The sequence below is a fragment of the Pelodiscus sinensis genome, chromosome 32 (assembly GCF_049634645.1).
Source record: "Pelodiscus sinensis isolate JC-2024 chromosome 32, ASM4963464v1, whole genome shotgun sequence".
Lineage (NCBI taxonomy): Eukaryota > Metazoa > Chordata > Testudines > Trionychidae > Pelodiscus > Pelodiscus sinensis.
The window spans coordinates 8766539-8787541 of NC_134742.1; the positions used below are offsets into that span (position 1 = coordinate 8766539).

Genomic DNA, 21003 nt, shown 5'->3' on the forward strand with positions numbered 1-21003 from the left:
GTTTTAAAACTGGCTCCCCTCATGGACCAGCTCCTGCCTGGCACCCCACACTGCTGCCTCTGACACTGGCTGCCAGCCCCACCTCCGGGGGCTATAGAACAGTCGACTAACCGACAGGAATTCCTGAGGTTACTCGACTATTCGATTAACCGATATTTAACATCCCCGGCTCATATTCAAGAATTCTGTTGTTACTTTAATCACACTTCAGTGCAACTGCGACGCCCTCCGTGGCCCTTCACTCTGCATCCGTGAGGTGACGCCCCTGGCTCAAGGTGGTCACACCCTGGCAGAAATCGCTGAGCTCCTGGAGTCACTGAGGAAGGCTCAGGGCAGAGCTCAGTGCTCACTAGGGCAACAGGGCTGGGCCTGCAGCCCCACCAAGCGCACGCTCTGCTGCCGGTGGACTGGCTGCTTCCCGGGCAGTACTGGGCCTTGAATCGGAGCCTCCCAGGATGGGGGGGAGAAAGGGAACAGCCCAGAAAATGGGGTGGGTGGGGGGGGGGAGTTGGAGGTGGATTATATCAAACAGAGTCCAGGGAGGGGACGGGGGGAGAGGCTTGGAGTGGGTGAAACTGGCTTCAGTATACAAGGGAGTTTGGAGCAGGAACCCTGCCTCAAGTGGGTAACTGAAGGGAGCGGCTGTCACACGGCCTGCCCGCCCCAGCTACAGCGCTACTGAACGCAGCACAGCCGGCTGCCAAGGATAGGGTGTCTCTGTGTGCCCCTGCCCCAAGTCAGAACCGCTTCCTGGACCCAGATTCCCTCCTGGATGCTCCATGCCAATTCCTTATCAATCCTTATGTGCAGCCACTTGTTTTGGAGGGAAATGGTTGCCCTGGGTTGTTACCCCAGTGCAGGGGCGGAGCTAAATCCTCAAAGGACCAACTTTCTCCTCATGTCGGAGGGTCTGTCTGCACTGGCATCCTGCAAAAACTACCACGTCCAGGGAACACGTCTGCTCTTCCGAAAATTTTTTCGGAAGAGCAGATGGGTTTTTTCAGCAGGCCTGTAAACCTCATTTTACAAGAAAGAAGGGATGTTCTGAAAAGGGGGGGGGGTTCTGACATTTGGCCCAGTGTAGATGGGCCAAATGTCAGGAAAACCTCTTTGGAAAAAAAGAAGCGGAAAAAGCGACGCAAATTGCGGTTCACAATTTGTGTCACTTTTTCCTGAAGAACAGTGTTGTGTAGACATAGTTGTGTAGAAAATCACATTGTTTTCCCCGTTATATCCATTCAACCCCACCTTTTTCTTTTTAATAATTGAACAGTGATGTCAAATCTCAGGTTTTGCTCTTTTCCAGCTTTTTATATACAATCCCCTCTAATTTCAATGATTTCCTCACATGGTTTATTTGCAGTAAATTGTTTTTTGGAGGGAAGCCGTTAGCTCTGAGTCATTTGCTTTGTGGGAGGAGGTGTATGGAAAAAGGGAGGGGGGTCAATCTCCCCCCAGTGACCAACTCCCTCCCCCCCCCATCTCAGAACTGAATTGTTTCTCCTTTTACACCCAGCAACACTGGGTGCTCCTGAAGAACGTGATCAGAGCCAGGCACCGGGTGCTACACCAGCTGCCAACCACAGAGCTGGCCAAACCCTGACAGGCCGTTTCACTGCCCCAAATGGGGCAGAAAAGTGGGATGCTCAAGGGCTGCTCTTGCTTTCTGGCTGTGCTCCCGTTGGCAGGTTCCAAAGTGGGCACAAACTGCTGTCCCGGCCCCTCACTTTCCCCTCCCCACTGTCACCAGCAGCTCAGGCCAAATGGCCCCTGGAAGGGTCACTTCTCCCAGTGCTCAGACACAGCCTCACCCGGGGGCAGGGGGTGGGGAACATGGTGGCTGTTTTGTGCCAGACAGGGCAGAGCTAGGGCACAGGAGGTGAATGGAAAAGCCACATTTGCCATGGAGACTGCCCAGCTCCCACTGAGTCCCCGTTGCTGCCCCCCAACCTCCCTGGTCCCCTCGTGAGCTGCCAGCCACCCACCTCTTACCCACTGCTGCTCCCTCCAGCCACCAAGGGACTCTCCGGCTCCATCCACCTCTCTGCCCCGTCAATGCAGAGTCACCCAGGGCTGCTCACGTCGGTGGCAGGGCTGGGGGGAACCAGCACCAGTTATGTGTTCAGTGCTGATTTTACACACTCCTCACGCGCATTTCTGGGCAATGGCGACCTCTCTGTCGCTGCTCTCCCACAGGGGAGGAGACATTTCGAAATAGCAGCGCCGGAACATCCACACTATCACTGTTGCAAAATTCATCAGCATCATTAACAACCATGGGCTCAACGCCCGTTGGTGTCTAATGCCCGTTGGTGACTGATGCCTCCCTCACTATTTCCTGCCATCTTTCCCTGCCCAGTGCAGAGTGGCTAATTTCTGTAGACTAGCTCTGCACCAATCTACTATAGCATCTCCCCATTCTCTGTGGGGTCTGCCTCTTCTATTTGGACCATCTATTATGCCGAATACCAGGGTCTTAACTTTTCGTTCATTGTTCAGTCTGCAGCTATGCCCGAATAGTTGTAACTTCCGTTGTATAACCTTCTGCAGTAGGTTCTCTTTCGGCTGTATCTTCCTATATAATTCCTCACTGGTGACCTTCTACATCCATCCTATTCTCAGGATCTTCCTATAACAGCTCCTCTCGAATGCCAATATCCTTCTCTTCAAATCTTTCATCATCACCCATGTCTCACATCCGTACAACATGCTGCTAAATACACGTTTTCAAGATGCTCAGCTTTCTTCGTAAGCTAATCACTTTAATTTTCCAGATCTTATCCATCACCTTCAAACTCATTCTTGCTTTCAATATTCTAGTTGCTATTTCCTTCTTACAGTCTAGATCATACGTCATGTTGCTCCCCAGATACGTGAACCTCTCTACGTTCTTTAGTTCGATCCTATCTACACTGATCTTCTTTCCTATTTCCTTATCTCATCGTCTCTTTATTATCTATTTCCTTATTGTCTTCTTTTTATCAAAATTACTATTTCAAAATTAGCGTTCTTCCCCCTGGAAGGCAGAGGTACAGATTTCAAACAAAGCAGCCCTTTATTATGAAATAACAAGTATGGTCATGTTGACATTCTGCTTATACGTTCAAAGTGATGGGAGTTTTTTCGAAACAACTCTCTAGCGTAGACCAGGGCTCAGTGATGATGGGTGCATCTTGGAAGTGTATTGGATTTTCTCAAGAGCCAGGAAGACTTCTTCTGGGCGTAGACTTTGTTCCCCAGAATGCTTGCTAAGGACATGTCTACACTAAGGAGTTTTTTTCGAAATGGCTCCCCTTATTTTAAAATGACAAGTGTCCACGCTGCCCAGCCTGTTATTTCGAAATAGTAACACCTGCTTGTGAAGAGGAATAAGCTTATTTCGAAATAGTTATTTTGGGAGTTATTATATAGAAATAACTTATTTTGAAATTACCAGCTAGTTTAGACATAGCCTGAGCTCTTTCCTCTGTAGTTTGCTGGCTTGATTGCTTTATTTACCTTGTTCTCTTTGGATATGTCTAGACGACAGGGTTTTGTTGACAGAAGTTTTGTTGACAGATACTGTCGACAAAGCTTCTGTCGACAAAGAGTGTCTAGACGACATCCAGTTCTGTCGACAAAGCAAGCCGCTTTGTCAACATGACAGTGTGGACGCAAAGGACAGTGTAGATGCAATAATGCCTTCTATCGACAGAACTCTGTTGATAAAAGGCGTTATTCCTTGTAGAATGAGGTGTACATACGTCGACAAAACTGCTGAGTTTTGTTGACGTTATGTCGACATAACTCAAAGGCAGTGTGGATGCAGGTATAGTTTTGTCGACAAAAGTCCACTTTTGTCGACAAAACCCTGCAGTGTAGACACACCCTGACTGTGTTCAAGCCAGTCAGACTTTCCTTCGGCTAGGGCTGGCTGGGTTTACGCACTGCCTCTCACACGCATCTTAAGAATTTATTTCCAGCATTCATGTGTTACTCTTTGTACACAGCTGACACACAGATCACACAATGATTTTGGGGACCAGCATGTCACCACTTCACATATGACACTGTAGTGCATGTGTCAGACCTGATGAGTTATAGTACAATGGCTTTGGCAGTTGGTATTGAAGGGCTCATGGGACACTTTGGGAATATTTTGGCCCCTGGTGTTTCTGTACAACACCATTCCTCACCCCCCAACACCACCTTCTCTCTTTCCCACCCCGCACCCCACTGGCAGCTGCCTTTTCACCACCGCTGTCAGCAACTGTTTTCCCTCCAACGTCCCATCATCCACCCTCCTGCCCCATGGGCCTGTCCTCTCCATCACCAAACCACCCGTCTTGGAATCTAGTCACTGCACCCTCCTGGCTAATGCTGGGTGGGGTTTGCAATACAACATGGTTCTGAGCTCTGTTCCTTTCTGCAGCCTGGCACAGGGCACAGGTGAGACCGAGGTCAGTCCTGTCTCCCCAACAGCGCCCCCAGGTGTGCTCTGAGGGTGTTGGCAGCCCCGTACACGCCATGGTTCCTGCAGGAACAGAGGGCTGGCAGGGCCTGAGTCAGAGGGTTGGCAAGGCCCATCCCTCCCCTCAAACCTCTTCCTCCATAGCCTCCAGACTTCCCTGCTCTTGGATCCCCCCCACTTCTGCCAGTTCTTACCTTCCTGTCAACCCCCTGGCCTGCACTTGGACGGGACCATCTCTGATGCAGGTGTCACTGTCAGGGACCGTGATGCTCTCCAGACTGATCTGGGACCGGACAGATTACGAGGGGAGCTGCGTTTTTACCCCCCACTCTGTAACCAGTATAGAAATAAGGGCGGAGCGTCCCGGAGAAGGTTTCAGTGAAAGTGAAGAGATGGGACCCGCAAGTCACGCTGTAAAACGAGACCTCGCCCGCCTCGTAGTCCAGGAAAATCCCCACCCGCCTGGGCCTGACACCCTGGGGAAAGGGGGTCGGGGGAAAGGTGCAGGCCTCATATTTCCCATGCCTCAGCCACACTGTCCAGTATCCATTCTCAGGGGTGAGTTTGACCTTCCCCGTCCTGATCACAGGTTCCCTGCAGACCCCCACGGTCCAATTTGTTTTGTCTCCCATCTCCACCTCCCAGTAGAACCTCCCGCCTGTGAAGACGCTTGCGCCCAGGACGACGGGATAGGTACGGAATCTCTCGGGATTGTCGGGTCGATCCTGTTGTCGGTCCTCGTAGGTCACCGTTTTCCCATCCGCAGACAGGACGAGGTTGGCGTGAGCCGTGTCTGGGTCCAGAGTCACGTCCACTGGGGAGAGAGGCACAGAGTCAGGGCCGGGGGTAGGAGCCTGGAACCAATAGGAAATGAACTCACATGACAAGGTATCACTGTGACTTGATGTTCTTTGCCTTCCAAAGGGAGTCAGGAGCTCAGCTAATGCTGGGGGGCCGGGCTGGGCTGGGGGAGGGTCAGGTGAAGGGAAGAGTGCGGCGAGGGAGTGGAAAGGAAGAAAAAAGGGAGAGGTCCAGGCAGCAGCAGCAGGAGGGGTGAGGCAATCACCAAGGAATCAGAGGGGGAGGAAAAATAGGGTCCTGGGGATGGGACAGGACACCTAGGGAGTAGAGGGAGCACCAAATGGGGGAGGGGTAGGTGACCGGGGTGGGAGTCATGGGGAGAAATGGGGGTGGGGTGCAGGGATGGAGGGGGGTGGCGGAGGGTCTGCTGAAGGGTCACCAAGGGGTGGGGAGCCACCAGGCCCTGCACCTCCATCCTCAGCCAGAGGTGACTCTCCAGCAGCAGAGGAGGTTTATTAGTCAACTGGGACACACAATAGAACAGACTTGTCAGCACAGAAGCCAGGAGCAGGGTCAGTACCATTCATCCTGGGGAGAGGGGGGGCCCAGAGCTAAGGGCCCCTGTAGCCCATCTCTGCCCTCCCCCCAAGCCAACGAGACTCATTCAGACACTCTGAAGCGCACCCCAGCGCTGTAGCCTTTGCCCCACTTCCTGGTGTCACACCCCTTCCTAGGCACAGGTTACAGAAAGCAGCAGCCATTGTGCCTGTGGGGACAGGCTATCGCCCCCCCAATTCCCACCCCCATCTAGATTGTGGTGCAGTGCAAAGGGAAACTGAGGCACACACACACACACGGGGTTACCACAGGGCAGCAGAAATCCCATGCAACATCAGAAAGAGAACAGAATGAATGCAACCCCCACTTGAGCCAGGGAGGAGGGGCAGATGCCGCGGGGCTGGGAGGAGTGGAGGGCGGTAGGACTGGCCCAGGCAGAAGAAGGGGACGAGCGCTAGGGAGGCAGAGGGGAGGGCAGGCTGCAGGTTGCCAGAGGTTAAGGGAGGAAGAGAGAAGGTGCCAGAGGCATTTCTGTTCTGGCCCAGCTCTCCCTGCCCCTGCGGTGCTGACAGGCTTCACACACTGGGAGACCCGGGTCTGCCCCTCCCAGCGCATGGGGGGCATTGTGTCCATGTCCCCTTCACCCCATTCCTGGGATGGGGAATGGCAGCCCCAGCTCTCCCCCCTTCATTCAGGCCCTTGGGTAATGGAGCCTCCCAGCCCCGATTCCTGAGTCAGCGTGAAAGTCTCCCCCCCCGGAGAGCTCTGTGCCGCAGGCACATATGTAAGGGGACTGTTACCCCTTACTAAAACTCTGTGGGAGTTTTTTGGTTTGCCAGCTTCAGAAGGGGAAGGGTTCATGAGACTGACAGACCCCAGAGACAATGGAAAGCAGTCAACACTCCAGGTCAGCCTGACTGACAGGTTGTAAGTGGGGATTGTTCTGGCTCTCTCTGAGCAAACAGGGAGCTGAAAGAGCAGAGAGAGCTGTGTGCAGGAGAGGACCTGCAAAGACAGCGAGCTGAAAGAGGAGTACAAGAAGAAGTCCTGCAGCGACAGAACCAGACACAGACAGGCCAAGCAGTGCAGACCTTGTGTTGAGCAGCAGACTGGCTGGGCTCAGAGAGCCAAAAGGAACAGAGAAGCAACACAAGGAGCTGGAACTGGCCAAGCAGCACAGCCTGCAGCTGGATGTGGTGAGCACCTGGGACCTGCAAAGTGTGGGGAAAGGCTCTGGACTGGGAGAGGGGTCTGGCCACTTAGAGATTGAGGCTGTGTGGTCACTGCCAGTGCAAGCGTGTCCAGCCTGCAGCCCCTTGCAGCACATCCAGGGCTTCTAAGGAAGAGACTGTGGACTGTCCTTACACTCTGCAGACTGCTGTGTTGATGTCCCTGTGCTACAGAGCAGGGCTGTGTGTTCTCATTTAACCATTCTCATTGTTTCTTATTCTATTCTCTTTAATCAGTTGATGTTTAATAAATTGTATTTGCTTTGAACCTTATGAAGTAATCACTGGGCCAAGAAGGCCTGCAGTGTAAAGAGAGCACCTCGGAGTGGGGACACCCTAACTCCTGCCCCTAGTGACTACAAGGTCGGGGATTAAGCCCCAGGAAACCTGGGCCCAGCCTTGTTGGGGTTTCAAGGGCTCTGCTACTCAGGAGAGTGGAGGGGGAGCCCTCAGGATCAGGGAGCCGTGGGGTAAAGGAAGTGGGAGCGGGGACTCAGATCCTTTCGCTGGTTCATTTCACCGGGGTGTATAGAAGCCAGGAAAGTTCCCCACAATAGCGGGATCATTCCCCCGCTTACACATACACAGCTGAGCCCCCGGGATCCAGAGCCGGACTCACACCCTCCCAGACTCCACGCAGCTCTCGGCCAAGAGATAGGTGCCAGTGTCCCGAGCGGGGGAGGGGTATTTTGGGGTAGCGCTGAAGACTGTGTACACAGCTGGGCTATGGTGGCAGTGATCTCGGTGCGGCTGGCTCGGCGCAGGGCCCAGAGCCATTAGCCTTGCTCCAGGCCAGTCTGACCCTCATGCTGCTCACACGTGGGGACGCTCACAGGTAGGATGAGACCTGTCCAAGGAGCAATGGGCTCACGCTGCAGCTGGGGAGACTGAGGCTGGAGAGGAGGCGACTTTCAGGGCAGCGACGCTCTGGGCCAGGCTCCAGGGTCACTGGGGATTTGTAAGAACAGGACAAACTCCTATGAGGGATAATGTAGGTCCTGTGACAGTGCAGGGGGCTGGAGGGACAACCTGTGGAGATCCCTGCCTCTCTTTTCCATTCAGGTGCAGATTTTTTTTTTCCATTCAGATGTAGAATAAATTTTGTTATGTGCTCCAAGGCCTGTGCAAATGTGCACCAGCAAAAGAAACAACAAACCTAGCTCTGGGCACCCTGCTAGTCAATGGGGCAGCCGTTGAATCTGTCCTGCGAGGCCGCACAAGCCCCCAGCTTACAGGGAACACTGGTCCCTTCCAGCCCTACACGGCAGTGAATCTAGGTCACAGCTGTTCTGGGGCTGGGGATCTAGGCCAGGAGTAGGCAATAGTTTTTGAAGGAGGTTCACTTCACAAATTTTGCAAGTGGACGCGGGCCGACCTGGAAGGGGCGGGGCTTTGGGCAGAAGGGGGCGGGGTTGAGAGCTACCCTACTGGGAGGTTTCCTTGGCCTGGGGTCCCTGCCCCCTGACTTCTGGCCGGGGGTGGGATCTGGAGCAGAGGGGAGGGTGCTGGGGGCCAGTCTCCTCCCTGAGTTGTCTTAGGTGGAGGCTCGGAGTTCACATAACAGGGCTGGCCGCTCCTGGCCCCTGCTGCTAAGCTGTTGCCCGGCAGGCACGAGCCCTGTGAACAGAAGCAGTCGAAAGGACTCGCGCCTCCGGGGCAGCTCCCAGGCCCCCAGCCAGTGGGGCTGAGCGCAGCGAGTCCTTTTCACTGCTTCTATTAAAAGGGCTCGCGTCTTCCAGGCAATGCGCCAGCGGGCGGGGCCAGGACCGGCCTTGCGGGCCGGATCAAAGCCCCGCTGAGGGGCTCTCGCCCACCCCTGGCTTTGGCGCAGTGTTTGGCACAGAGCTGGGCTGAGCTGTTAGTGACGCTGGCGGCTCAGCATCCCTGCCGGGGCCCGGGCTGGTAGGCGGCTGCCTGTGCCCAGCAGAGCAGGGCGCTACGGGGCTGTGCGGGCAGGACCTGGGTTGGCCCACGTTTCCCTGGGTGGCCCCTTTGCTCAGGTCGCTCGCCCGGGAAATCTGCGAGTCTGCCCAGCACACGACAAGCCCCGGGTGGGTCGGGGGCTGCAGCAGGAGAGCTGCAGGGGCAGGGGTGGTGCCTGCACCGCAGAAGCTCTGGCTCCAGCGTGCCTGGGAGCCCCGCAGTCAGGGGAGGGCCCAGTCACACTGCGCCGGGACCGGCTGTGGGCTAAGCCCTGGGGGAGCTTTGGTGAGACGTCCTGCTTGTTCTGGAGCAGGAGCCCGTGGTGGCTGGTGGCCTCTCCTGGGGCGGGAAGGGGACACTGTGGCCTGGGGTGCAGGGTTGCAGGTGTATGTGGAGCAGGGTGGCAGTCCTGACAGTCCCCCTTGGACACTGCAGCGTGCCTGGGCTGGGGTGCACGCAGCCCCGGAGCTGCCCAGCCCCTCCCAGCACAGGCCAGCACGCCCACAGCCAGGCAGCAGGCGGGGAACGAAGGCGCACACGGCTCAGCCAGCCCCGTGAGGCGGGGACGCGGCTGCCCTGTGGGTGCCGTCTGTCCTTGCAGATCCGGGGAGTGTCCCAAGCTGGTGCTAAATCCCATCTACCCGTCGGTAGATACAGGGCCCGCCTCCCCCAGAGCGGGGTCCCTGGACAGCACCTCTCTGGGCAGGAGACGTGAGAGGGCAAGCGACAAGGAGTCCTGTGGCGCCTTATTGACTAACAGATGTATTGGAGCATGACCTTTCGTGGGCAGAGACCCGCTTCGTCAGATGCGCCCTGCTCCACATGCACCATATTCGCCAGATGCATCTGACGAAGCGGGTCTCTGCCCATGAAAGCTCACTCTCCAGTACATCTGTTAGTCGATAAGGCGCCACAGGACTCCTTGCCGCTTTTGCAGATCCAGACTAACATAGCTACGCCTCTGGGAAGGAAAACATTAACGGGGGCCTGATGCTACCGCTGAGCCACCCAATACCAGTGAACGACCGTCCCACAGAGCCCAGGTACCACCCTGCGACGGTGCCATCGGGGGCAGCATTTCCTCACGTCAGGCATCACCCCTTTCCCTGCAGCACATCCGGGGTGGCGCTGGTCGCTTTCCATCGCTCCTCGCAGGGCACTGCTGTTTCCAGCCTGTTGGCTGTCACAGGAGAGTGCTCCATGCAGGGAAGGGAGCCGAGCTCCCGGGGAGGGCTAAGATACCGGCGGGGTGTACAGTACCTGCACAGAGCTGGGCGCGTCTCCACCCTGCAACCAAACACAGAGAGGGGTGAGACTGCCCTGAGCACAGACACGCTGAGCAGGAGACAGGGTCACACTAGGGTGCGGGGGGAGGAAGGAACTTACTGAGCTCCGCCTGGAGTTTGTCTGAAAGCAAAGCACAGAGACAGGAGTCAGTGCCACCAGCCCACACGCCCCCGCCGACAGAGGGTGGCAAAGAGGGCAATTGGCCAGGGGCCCGAGTGATTTAAAAGGGCCTGGTGTTTTCCTCCCACCGGCTGGGAGACCTGGGCCCTTTTAAATTCTCCGGGCGGGCTGCAGGGCTCCTCCTGAGTCTCAGCGCCCATCAGGCACTGCTGAGCAGCTCCACGGGGCGGGCACCTGCCAGACAGACTGGGGGAGGAGGGGCCCAGGGCAGCCCATAGGGAGTCAAGCCAGCAGCCCCAGCGGGTGGGGAGGCAGAGCTGAGGCTGGGGGGTGGGAGGAGCCAGCCAGCATGTGAGTAAGCAGGGAGAGCCAGCAAGGAATGGAGTGGGAGGAGAGGGACTGCTGGGGAGCAGCTCTCTACAGAGCACCAGGAACGGGACTGCAGGGAGCAAGAGCTAAGGGGGGGACAGAGGAACCAGGATGGGAAGGGAAAAGAGCCGGGGGAGGGGGGGAAGGGGTGGTAGAGGAGAGGAGCCAAATAAGGGGTGGGGACACAGGACCACTGGGGGCACATGGGGGCAGAGAGCTGGGAGACAGAACTGGGCTGGGGGGCAGATGGAGAAGGAACTGAGTGGGGGGGGGGACAGGACTGTAGGGAGGCAGAGCTGGGCCAGTGGAATCTGCCATGTGGGAGATGGGGCTATGGCCAGTCAGGTGGTTCTTTGATTGAGGGGTGGCACTTGGGGTTCCTCTCAGTGGGGGAGGGGTTTGTGGCTCTCTCCCAGGGAAGGGGCCAGTTCCCCACTGATTGTGCTGTCCTGGAATCCCTGTCTGTGGCCTCAGGCCATTGTAAAGTTATTGTAAGGAGGAGTCTCGTTAAGCTCTGAGGCGAGAACAGAAAGCCATGGGCTCTAATCACAGTCAGGTTAAAGATTTCAAAGCAGGTTGGGCAGGCACCTGTCAGGGAGGGTCTAGAGAAAACATGGTCCTGCCAGGAGAGCAGATTCTGGATTCAATGTCCTCTCAAGGTCCCTTCCAGCCCTGCAATTCTATGACTGTCCTGCAGAAGAGGAGTGAATCAGAAAGATCGTAAATCAAGGAAGTGTAAAATCTTGAGACTCAGCCTGGCCCTGGAGGCTACGTCGGCAGCCACAACCTGGAATCAGCAAGGGTGCGTCTACAGGCAGCAGCCTTATTTCAGAATAACGGCCGATATTCCAAAATAACACGAGCGTCTGCGCAGCCATTCGGTTACTTCAAAATACATTCGAAATAACGGGGGGCTTATTCCGACTTCTGTAAGCCTCGCTCCACGAGGATAACGCCTCTTCTGAAATAGCTATTTTGAAATAGCGGTAGGTCGTGTGGACGCTCCACTGCGGCTATGCCGAAATAGCTCCTCCCCAGTGCTCCCGGGGATCTGAATCGAGATAGCGCGTCTACATTAGGGAAACCTGCCTCGGACTCATTTTGAGGCTTCCCTGCAGTGTAGATGTGCTATTTCGAAATAAGCTATTTCGCCAAAAAAAATTCCGAAACAGCTTATTTTGAACTAACCGTGCAGTGTAGACCTAGCAAAAGAGAAGAAACACAGGAACCCTCTCCCACACTTGGCCTGGTGCAAGGGTTTATTAGAGCCAAACAGGCACCCTTCAGCAAATGGAAAATACTAACTCGATGGAGCCAGGAGAAAGGAGCATACAGGCCGCTGATGGGGGCGGGGAGCAAAGGGGCAGTGGCATTGGAACACGGCTATTTTAAAGCGTTTATGAAAACCGAGTGTGATTCTTGGTTGAGGGGAGCAAGGCTGCACACTGCACTTGGTGGGATTCCTGCCTTTCTGCAAGGGGGGCATTTCTGAAAACCACGTCCCCTGCAGCTCCCGTTTCAGGGTCATGCTCTAGACATCAGCGGGCAGAACAGAAGCCTCCTGATTTTGGTGAAAACTGGAAAACTTTAAACCCTCGATTTCCAGTCAAATCACAGGGTAACGATCCTACCGGATACCGGAGAGAAGGGGGGGGCGGTGATCTCATGGGTTCGGGCAGGGTTAGATTAGTGGGGTGCTCATTCCAACCCTGCCACCCTTCAGCCTCTACACACCCCAGGGTCAGAGCCCCATTGATCAGGGTGAAAATCAGAAGCATGGAAATGGCAGGTTTTAGAGGAATGTGGTTTTCCAGTTTTCACCCGACTGAACATGGAGCTGCCCGGAATGGAGGGTGGGATGGGGTGAAGGACCGTCCTGACTGCAGTGGGGCTCAGGGTTCATTTGGGGGGTAGAGCTCCACCTAGAGGAGTAACCAAGCGTGTCCCCCTCTCTGTGCAGGCCCGTGCGCAGGGATTTCTGTGCGGAGGTGTGGGGGGTACTTTTTTTTGTAAATATGGACCACAAGGGTCTTAATGCACCCCCCATGGTCCCTCAAGTAAGTGGGGAAATCAGCCCCAGTCTTGCCCCAACCGGCCAGAGCATGGGCGAATATAGGGGGTGCTCTGGCACCCTTCACCTGCCCCTGCTGTGTTCTGGCAGTGCCGTGAGGGCATCGCACAGACACAGAGGAGCTGCCAGACTCTGCCCAAAGAGCTCCCACTCTGACCAGACAAGACAGGCACTGGGGTAGGACGCACAAGCGGAGCTGGTGAAGGGATGGTGCAAATGGCGGGTCAGTGCCACCGCTGAACAGTCACCCTGCGCTGTGCGGGGGGAGGGGATGAGCTGCATGGAAGGGCGGGGAGCAGGGAGGAGGAGGGGAGCGAGATAAGTTGGGGACACTGGGAGGAGGTTGGAGCCGGCACAAACAGGGCACAATGACACTGTCGCAAGCAACATGAGGATAGAGTCGGCCGCTCTCCGGATCCCTGACCACCCTCTGCCTGGCAGGGTTGCGCTGGGAGGGGTGACAAGTCCTGCAGCCAGCTCACTGCAGGGTCCCAATGCTGGCCACACCGGCAGCAGAGTGAGCCCAAACCTGCTCCCTCCCTGGTCGTGTGGGAGCAACAAGCCCCCTGTGCGAGGAGCGGAGTCTTGTCTGTTCATTCCGTGTCCTGAGGGCGAGGGGGAAGGCGCCGCGTTTCTGCGTGCACTGCGCCAGGCAGACTGTTCCTAGGGAGAGCTCTCGATACCTGCCCCCGAGAGGTCTGTGAGGCTGGGTGTAAAGTTTAGGACACTCCCCACCCCCTTACCCCACACAGCCCTTTGCAAGGAACAAAGGGACCTCACCTTTCTCTGCCTGATGTGCCGCTGGAAGTGAACAGCAGGAGAAGGGGGTTACAAGGCAGCAGACTTCACTATTGCAAACACAGGGCAAGATTTCTATTGGTGGCCCTGCCTCGCCACTCCCACTGCCAACACTGTACCGAGACACAATGCCCAGTGCAGGTAAAATGCTGAGTAAATGGCTCTTTCCCTTTTGGCTTAGACAAGCAAGCCCCTTCCCCCCCCTACTTAATGGTGTGTCTGCCTGTCTGCAATGGGATAACTTTTGAAAACTACGAATTACACCGTTTCAGGGCACGTTCTAGGCACCAATGGGTAGCAACCTCCTGCTCTGGGTGAAAACGGGAAATCTGTCATCGCCTGAAGGGAGCCGGCGTGACAGTCACAAAAACGGAGAGGTTTCACTTTTTGCCTATACACCGGCAGGGCCACCTGCAAGTTTCTCGTTGCGCTGTGGACCTAACCCTAGGGTAGACACAGGACCGGCTCCTCTTTGCATCTGAGCAGTCACTGCTTCGCCCGTCCGCAGCTCCTATGTACCACGAGGGGAGGAGGGGCAGATGCACCGACTGGAGCCCAGAATGTGGCTCTATCCACCGGCAACTTCATGTTCTGTGTTTTGGTGCTTGCAGCCACGGGACATAGGACAGCGCATGGCCTGGCCCTGCTGCCTGAGCCGCACGCAGCCCTTCACACGGGGCCGTGCTGATCCTCAAGGAGCACTCCGCTGGGATCCCCAATGAGACTGGAAGGGCGGCAACCATCGGACAATTCTCAGTTCAAGCATGAAGCCACAATTCACTCAGCTCCCTCTTCACCCGTCGCCACCGTTCCAAACCCTGCCCGCCATGACACCCAAGCCCCTCAAGCCCTACGCCTCCATTTCGTTGTAAAATCTGCTCCCCCGCCCCCGGTCGGCAGCATCCTCCCTTCTGGTTACTTTACCTTTCAGCCTGTGTTGCCTCCTGGAGCAGAAGGCCAAGGCAATGAGAACACCCAGCATCACACCCAGGATCCCGCCCAGAGCCAGCATCCAGGGGGAGAACCACGGGTAAAAGAGATCTGCAAGGAAAAGCGTCATTGGCTTGAACGTAAGAACGGCCAGACTGAGTGTCACATTACCGAATTTGAGGGAAGCAGCCAGATCGCTGCTGCACCCAGAAAATGGTATAAAAGGGGGCCATGTGGGTGCTGAATAGAAGCTTATTATCTGATAATCCTATGTAAGCTGTTCATGTGTTCGTATAATGTCTGTGTGTGGAGTTAGGAATCTGTAGTCTGTGTGGATACTGAATATTTCTCTGCATGTGGTTGAGCAGTGGGCAGAGCCCGGCCTATTGACATGCTAATTAGCGAGGCCCTGTGGGACAATGACACTCAATGGGCCAAGGACACACCTAAAGAATGAGGGCTGATACCTAGAGGCTGCCAGCAGGCAACAGAGGAATAAGGTGGACCAGGTGACCTGCTATAGCCAAGAAGAGACCAGGAAGGAGGGATAAATAGGCCATGTGGTGGTCTCCATCTTTGTTCTCAGCTCAGCACTTCATCCCAGAGGCAGCAGTGCAGGGATCGAAGAGCCAGGAAGAACTGTGAACCCATCCTGATCCTAGGATGTGCAACAAGAACTTTTAAACCAGCAGCTGTAACATCTCTGCTAGAGCCTGCATCGAGAACTGGGAGATTCGATGCATGTAATGTATGATTCTTTAGCAACCTGACTCTCATGCTTTTCTTTCTTGTGATAATAAACCTTTAGTTGTTACATGCTAAAGGATTGGCCCAGCATGTGGGTAAGGTCCAGAAGGTAAATTGACCAGGGATCTGTGGCTAGTGTCTTGGAACCGGACAGAACTTGTTCGGGGTAGGTGGGATTGGGTGCTAAGACCCCCCACCTGTGTATGAGGCCCGGGGCCATCTGGGGCACAGATATTGCTGGGGTGTCGGAGGGGTTTTGCTCATGAGGCTTCAGGCAGGCTGCTGAAGCGCTCTGTGGGACTGGTTTGTGGCCTGTTTGGAGAGGTCACCAGTCTGGGGAGTGTAAGGAGCCCCGAAGTTTAAGGGCTCCGGGGCCAGGAGGGGGGCAGAAGAGTTTCCCTGGTGTTGCCCAGAGTGGCCACCAGGGAAAGCTGGGGAGGGCTAGCCTCCCACTAATTCGAATCAATTGGCCACACAGCCCTTAATTCAAACTACTTAATTCGAACTAGGTGTTAGTCCTCGTACAATGAGGTTTACCTAGTTCGAATTAAGCGCTCCGCTAGTTCGAATTAAGTTCGAACTAGCGGTTTGCATGTGTAGCGCCTATCAAAGTTAATTCGAACTAACGTCTGTTAGTTCGAATTAACTTTGTAGTGTAGACATACCCTTCCATTTTATATGCATAGCTGGGATTATGGTTTCCAATGTGCATGTAGCAACATTGGATTTCATCCGATATTTTGTTGCCAGTTTTTGTGAGAGCCCTTTATAACTCTTCACAGTCTGCAATGGATTTAAATCAGGGGTGGGGAACCTTTTTTGAGGCAGGGGCCACTGACTCACAGGAAAAAAAAAATCAGTCAGAGGCCGCACGCAAGTGAGAAGCAAAAAACAAACAAAACACGAACCTTCGCTGATGTGGCCCCTGACTGAGAAGGAGAAAGACTCTCCCCACATTCCCCTCCCGCACCAGAAACTAGGGGGGCCTAGGCTGGTAGAGTCTGTGTGTTCCAGCCCTGCAGGAGGTGGGGGGTGCGTGTGGAGTGTCAGTGTGGGTTTCACAGTGTGTGTGGGGGGGAGGGGTTCTGTGCTTCAGGGGCTAGATCCAGCCTCCGGGACTGAGGTTCCCCACCCCTGACTTAAATAAGGGAACCAAAATGTCTGAGTAGTTGTGAAGCCAGACCGGGAGGGGGGGGTGGTGGTAAAGTGGGACACGAAGAGGCGGGGAATCTACAGCCCCCCCAGCCAGATCCAGCCCATGGGCCAGGTCTCTGTGTTTACCCCTTTTCCAGATCATTTATGAATAGGTTGAATAGGATTGGCCCGGTATGGACCCCTGCAGGACACCACTAGCTACCTCTCTCCATTCTGAAAACTGACCATTCATTCCTACCCTTTCTTTCCTGTCTTTATCAGTTCCTGATCCATGGAAGGACCTTCCCTCTAATCCTATGACAGCTTCCTTTACTGTAGAGCAGGGGTGGGGAAACTTTTTTGGGTCGGAGGCCGCTGACCCACAGAAAAATCAGTTGGGAACCACATACAAGCGAGAAACCGAACCTGCCCACAGCATTTGGGGTCATGTGCCCCCTTGTGCCCTCTTATGCATTGCCCTGGTATAAACCTCCCACTTCAGAGGGACCTAGATCCTGGTCTCCAGCCCAAGTCAAGGGTACACCACAATTTAACAGCAGTGGCCACCACCAGAGGGCTTTGAATTATAGCGTAGACCTCTCCAAAGCTACTCGGGACTTTCCAGGACCTGCTCAGCTCTTGGAAGGCGCAGGCCAATGAACAGGAGACACACTGATAAATACTCTCCGCCCATGTCAGCAGCATCTCAGGCTGCCCACACGTGGCATAGACGGGCACTGACCTGTTATGAAAATCGCCGACTCTCTCTCCTGGTTGACTCGGGGGTTCCTAACACAGCAGGACACTTTCTGGTTGGACTCTTCTGTTATAACCATGGCAATCTCTGCTCGAAACAGGCCGCCGGCCTCCGGAGTTATTTTTTCAGAGGCCGTGGGTAAGGGCTGTCCCTGGAGATCTCTCCACAGCACCTGGGGCTCTGGGTACCATCCGGATGATCGACACACCACCCGGATCCCTCCGTCCTGACGTCCCTCCACAGAGATGTCAGGAGCAGAGCCCAGACCTACAGATGAAATAAATGAACGTGTGAAAATCCTACAGTGCCCAGTGATGAGCCAAAGTCTTTATTACACTGTCAACAAAAGCCATTTCTGAATAAATTACTATAGGGTTGAACCTCTCCAGTCTGGCACTCTTTAGTCTGGCAACATCCATGGCCCTGCATGATTTCAGTTAGTCAGATGCCCACTTGTCATGGGTGTGGCCAAGTTTCCCCGTGGTCCCGTAAAGTTTGTTTGCAGCCACCAGTCCAGCTCTCAGGGTTCTGTGCTGTTACTTAGCTCTAATTTACCCCTAAATGTCTCTAAGAGCTCAGTAAGCAGTGGGAGTGCTGGCAATGCCGCTAGACAATAGTTACCTACTGTGGTTTGGCATCTCACTCCAATTATCCCATTGAAGACGTCAAAGCATCAGAACACGTTACTGACCTGCCACCTGTAGTTCCAATAATGCTTCCTCAAAAAAGACCTGGGACTCAAAAAGACAATTGTACTTCCCATCGTCGGAGGGTCGGACGTCGCGTATCCTGAGGGAAACTCTCCCACTGGCCATGTCATCTTTCAAGAGCTCAGTCCTTCCCCGATATTCCGGGATCTGATCCCCGTACTGATCCTGCCCGTCGCGGTACAGGTGCACGACTGCAGAGAACAGGGACCGGTACCATCTCACCTCCATGTTCTCAGCGCTCATCCGGGGGGAGAGGTGGCAGGGCAGGACGGCCTCCCCACCTAGGGGGGCAGTGACTGGGCGGTCAGGTCCCGTCACTCTGAACTGTGCTGTGAAATGTACAATGCAAACTGAAAGTGAAATCGGTGAGGGGCTGGACGGCAGCATTAACTCACCAGTTGGACACCCAGCAAGAGAGAGCCCTGTGTGAGAACTGAACACCCCAGCCCCATGCAGTGCCCTGGACAAGTCTAGGAGTGCAGAGTCACAGGCTTGGGGGAGGGGAGCCTTGGACCTCCTCTGTGGTCTGCTCCAGGAATGCTCCCTTTGGTCTCAGGCCTCCAGCCACCACCTCTCTCTGGGCAGGGATCCACGGCCCTCTCCCTCCACACTGGGATTTCAGGCTTGGAGCCTCAATGCAATTCACTGGGGTTCCCACAGGAGGCCCGAGCAAAGACCAGCACCTGCACTTTGCTTTCCTTCCCAGCACTATGAGCAGACTGTGCCAGCGGCTACCGGTGACCAACAGGCTCTTCCAAAGCAGAGAACACTGAAGGACAAAAGCCTGGCAGAGGACAGTTACCATAAACCAATAAGAGGTCTGAACACGTTACACATTATCCAAAGGATTCTCCTCTGGCACACGTGACTCACTGGTGGTAGGGCCCCAAGTCATAGAATCATAGAATCCCAGGGCTGGAAGAGACCTCAGGAGTCATCGAGTCCAGCCCCTGCCCAAAGCAGGACCAACCCCAACTCAATCATCCCAGCCAGGGCTTTGGCTTCAAAACCTCTAGGGATGGAGTTTCCATCTCCTCCTTAGGGAACCCATCCCAGTGCTTCCCCACCCTCCTAGGGAAATAGTTTTTCCTAATATACAACCTAGACCTCTCCCAATGCAACTTGAGACCATTGCTCCTTGTTCTGCCATCTGTCACTACTGAGAACAGCCTCTCTCCAGCCTCTTTGGAACCTCCCTTCAGGGAGTTGAAGGCTGCTATCAAATCCCCCCTCACTCTTCTCTTCTGCAGACTAAACAAACCCAAATCCCTCCACCCAAAACTCTGAGTGGCTCTTCATAAGTCATGTGCTCCAGCCCCTTCATCACTGTTACTGCCCTCCGTTGGACTTTCTCCAGTGCATCCATATCCCAATGTAATGGGGGTCCCAAAATTGGATGCAATACACATATGCATTGAGGTGCGTGTGTGTGTGTTAGAGAGGGTTACAAAATGTGTATTGGGGGCACGTATGTGCATGTGAGAGAGAGTCAGTGTGCGTCCTTCTGCACCCTCCCTCTTGCCCAACCCCCACCTCAAGCCTGCTCCCATCAGAGAAAAGGGGACCAGCCAGGGCTGCAGGACAGATGCAGCATCCACGCCTGGGAAGGCCACACAAAGGTAGCAAACGTGGTCACTGGAGACCTCTGCAGTTTCTCCGTGTTGCCTGAAGAGCGAGGACCTGGGCGGAGTGGAGGAGTGGAGGGGACAAGGCAGTGGGGTGGGAGGATGGTAATAGGCAGCCGTAGCAATAGCAGCAAACCCAGCAAGGAGGCCGGAGCACCTACCTGACCCCAGCCTGGGAGCCTGCAGAGCGAGGCAGAGCGTGAGGTAGCCGGGCAGAGCGAGGCTCTCCGAGGAGCGGCGGGAGCATGAGGGAACCTTCCCCGTCATGTCGCTGGGCCTGGGAACAGGAGAAAGAAGGAGTTGGAGGGCGAGGGAGTGGCAGGCAGTAATGGCCCTGCAGGAGCTAACAACCCTCGTTGCTGCCTGGCCTACCCCAAAGGGAAGGGATCCCCCAGCAGCCCTGGTCTGCCCTGGCTCTGAGCAGGGTTAGCGGTTGCCGTGTATGTGGAGCTGTCTGGTTTAATTAGACTGTTAGAAACTCTCAGGGCATCACCCTAACGTCATCCAGAATGAGGGCAACTTACTGAGCTGAAGACACAATGACTAGCCGGCCCTTGGCCCGACCCAGAACATCCCACTACCAACGTTGTTGCCCATCCACTACTCAGTGGAGACCGTGTGATGCAAGTGAACGCACTGCCAGACCCTGCGCCTGCCCGACCCAGCAGCCGCCCGCTTCTCAGAGCGGAGCACTCTGGGTTTACAGCAAGGTTTGGTACACCTGGGCTCACGGGAAAGGTGGGAAATGACCTACTGTTTTTACTGGGGAGGAAACCCCCGCCCCCCCGAAGCAACACAAGCCGGGGCATTTCTGGGGGCCTGGCACAGGGAGGCAGCAGGGTTTGAGCCGTGCAGGAGGATCCGGAGTGGCCAGGCAGCCAGCTCCATTCCACTGCGCCCTCTTTCCTGGGCTGCTTTCCTGGGGCCCCTTATCCTGCCCCAGCAGCAGCGAGGAGGCGTTGCCTTTCCTGGAAGAGCAGGGTCCGGGATCAGGCTGGTTGCGGGGCTGCCAGGCCCAGCTGTGCCAGGTGCTGCTAGACAAGGCGCAGTGGTGGCAGCGGTGGCATCCCTCGCCCACAGCATGAGCCCCCCACCGTGTGATCCACGAGACAGGTGGTTGTGCGTGTGGGGGAGGAAGGGCGGGGGGGTTTCCCTCTGCCTACCCCCCAGTGGGAGGGAGTGACAAAAAGCTGCCCCCAAAATGTCTCCTGCCCCCCCCCCAAACTCTCCGCCCACCACCCTGCCCAGCAATTAATCAGCCCCCGGCCCCGCGACCCACAAGCTGCTGGGGCCCTCCATTTTGCACCCTCCCAGCCTCACCGCTGCTGCTTCCCGGGGGCGCTGCCCAGGGCTCCGCAAGGAGGGGCAGGAACCAGCTGCTGCCCGCGCCCGGCTGGCTGTCAGACTGCGCTATTTCAGGAGCCCCCTGCGCATGCGCACTAGCTCTGCTGCTGACTCTGCGCTCTGCGCAGCCCGGTCCATGGAAAAGTTTTT

The 21003-nt window shown here is 55.6% G+C and overlaps 1 protein-coding gene across 7 annotated transcripts; it reads right to left on the bottom strand.

The window, feature by feature from the left end:
• Positions 1 to 1721: 1721 nt before the first annotated feature.
• LOC102447316 (butyrophilin subfamily 1 member A1-like) lies at positions 1722 to 20963 on the bottom strand. 7 transcript variants are annotated; one of them, XM_075914056.1, is made up of 9 exons: positions 20830 to 20847; positions 19671 to 19786; positions 17866 to 18213; positions 17160 to 17441; positions 14531 to 14647; positions 13589 to 13609; positions 10348 to 10368; positions 10222 to 10248; positions 1724 to 5264 (listed from the first exon to the last, which is right to left on the bottom strand). In XM_075914056.1, exons 2-9 carry the CDS (start codon positions 19774 to 19776, stop codon positions 4705 to 4707), a joined length of 1482 nt encoding a protein of 493 aa, XP_075770171.1. In that variant the 5' UTR covers positions 19777 to 19786; positions 20830 to 20847; the 3' UTR covers positions 1724 to 4704. The 7 variants fall into 7 exon arrangements, with proteins under 7 accessions (XP_075770167.1, XP_075770172.1, XP_075770166.1 ...); XM_075914053.1 differs by having other exon boundaries at positions 18568 to 19786; positions 20830 to 20846; XM_075914055.1 differs by lacking the exon at positions 20830 to 20847 and adding an exon at positions 18568 to 18668 and having other exon boundaries at positions 19671 to 19783.
• Between the last annotated feature and the right edge of the window lie 40 nt (positions 20964 to 21003).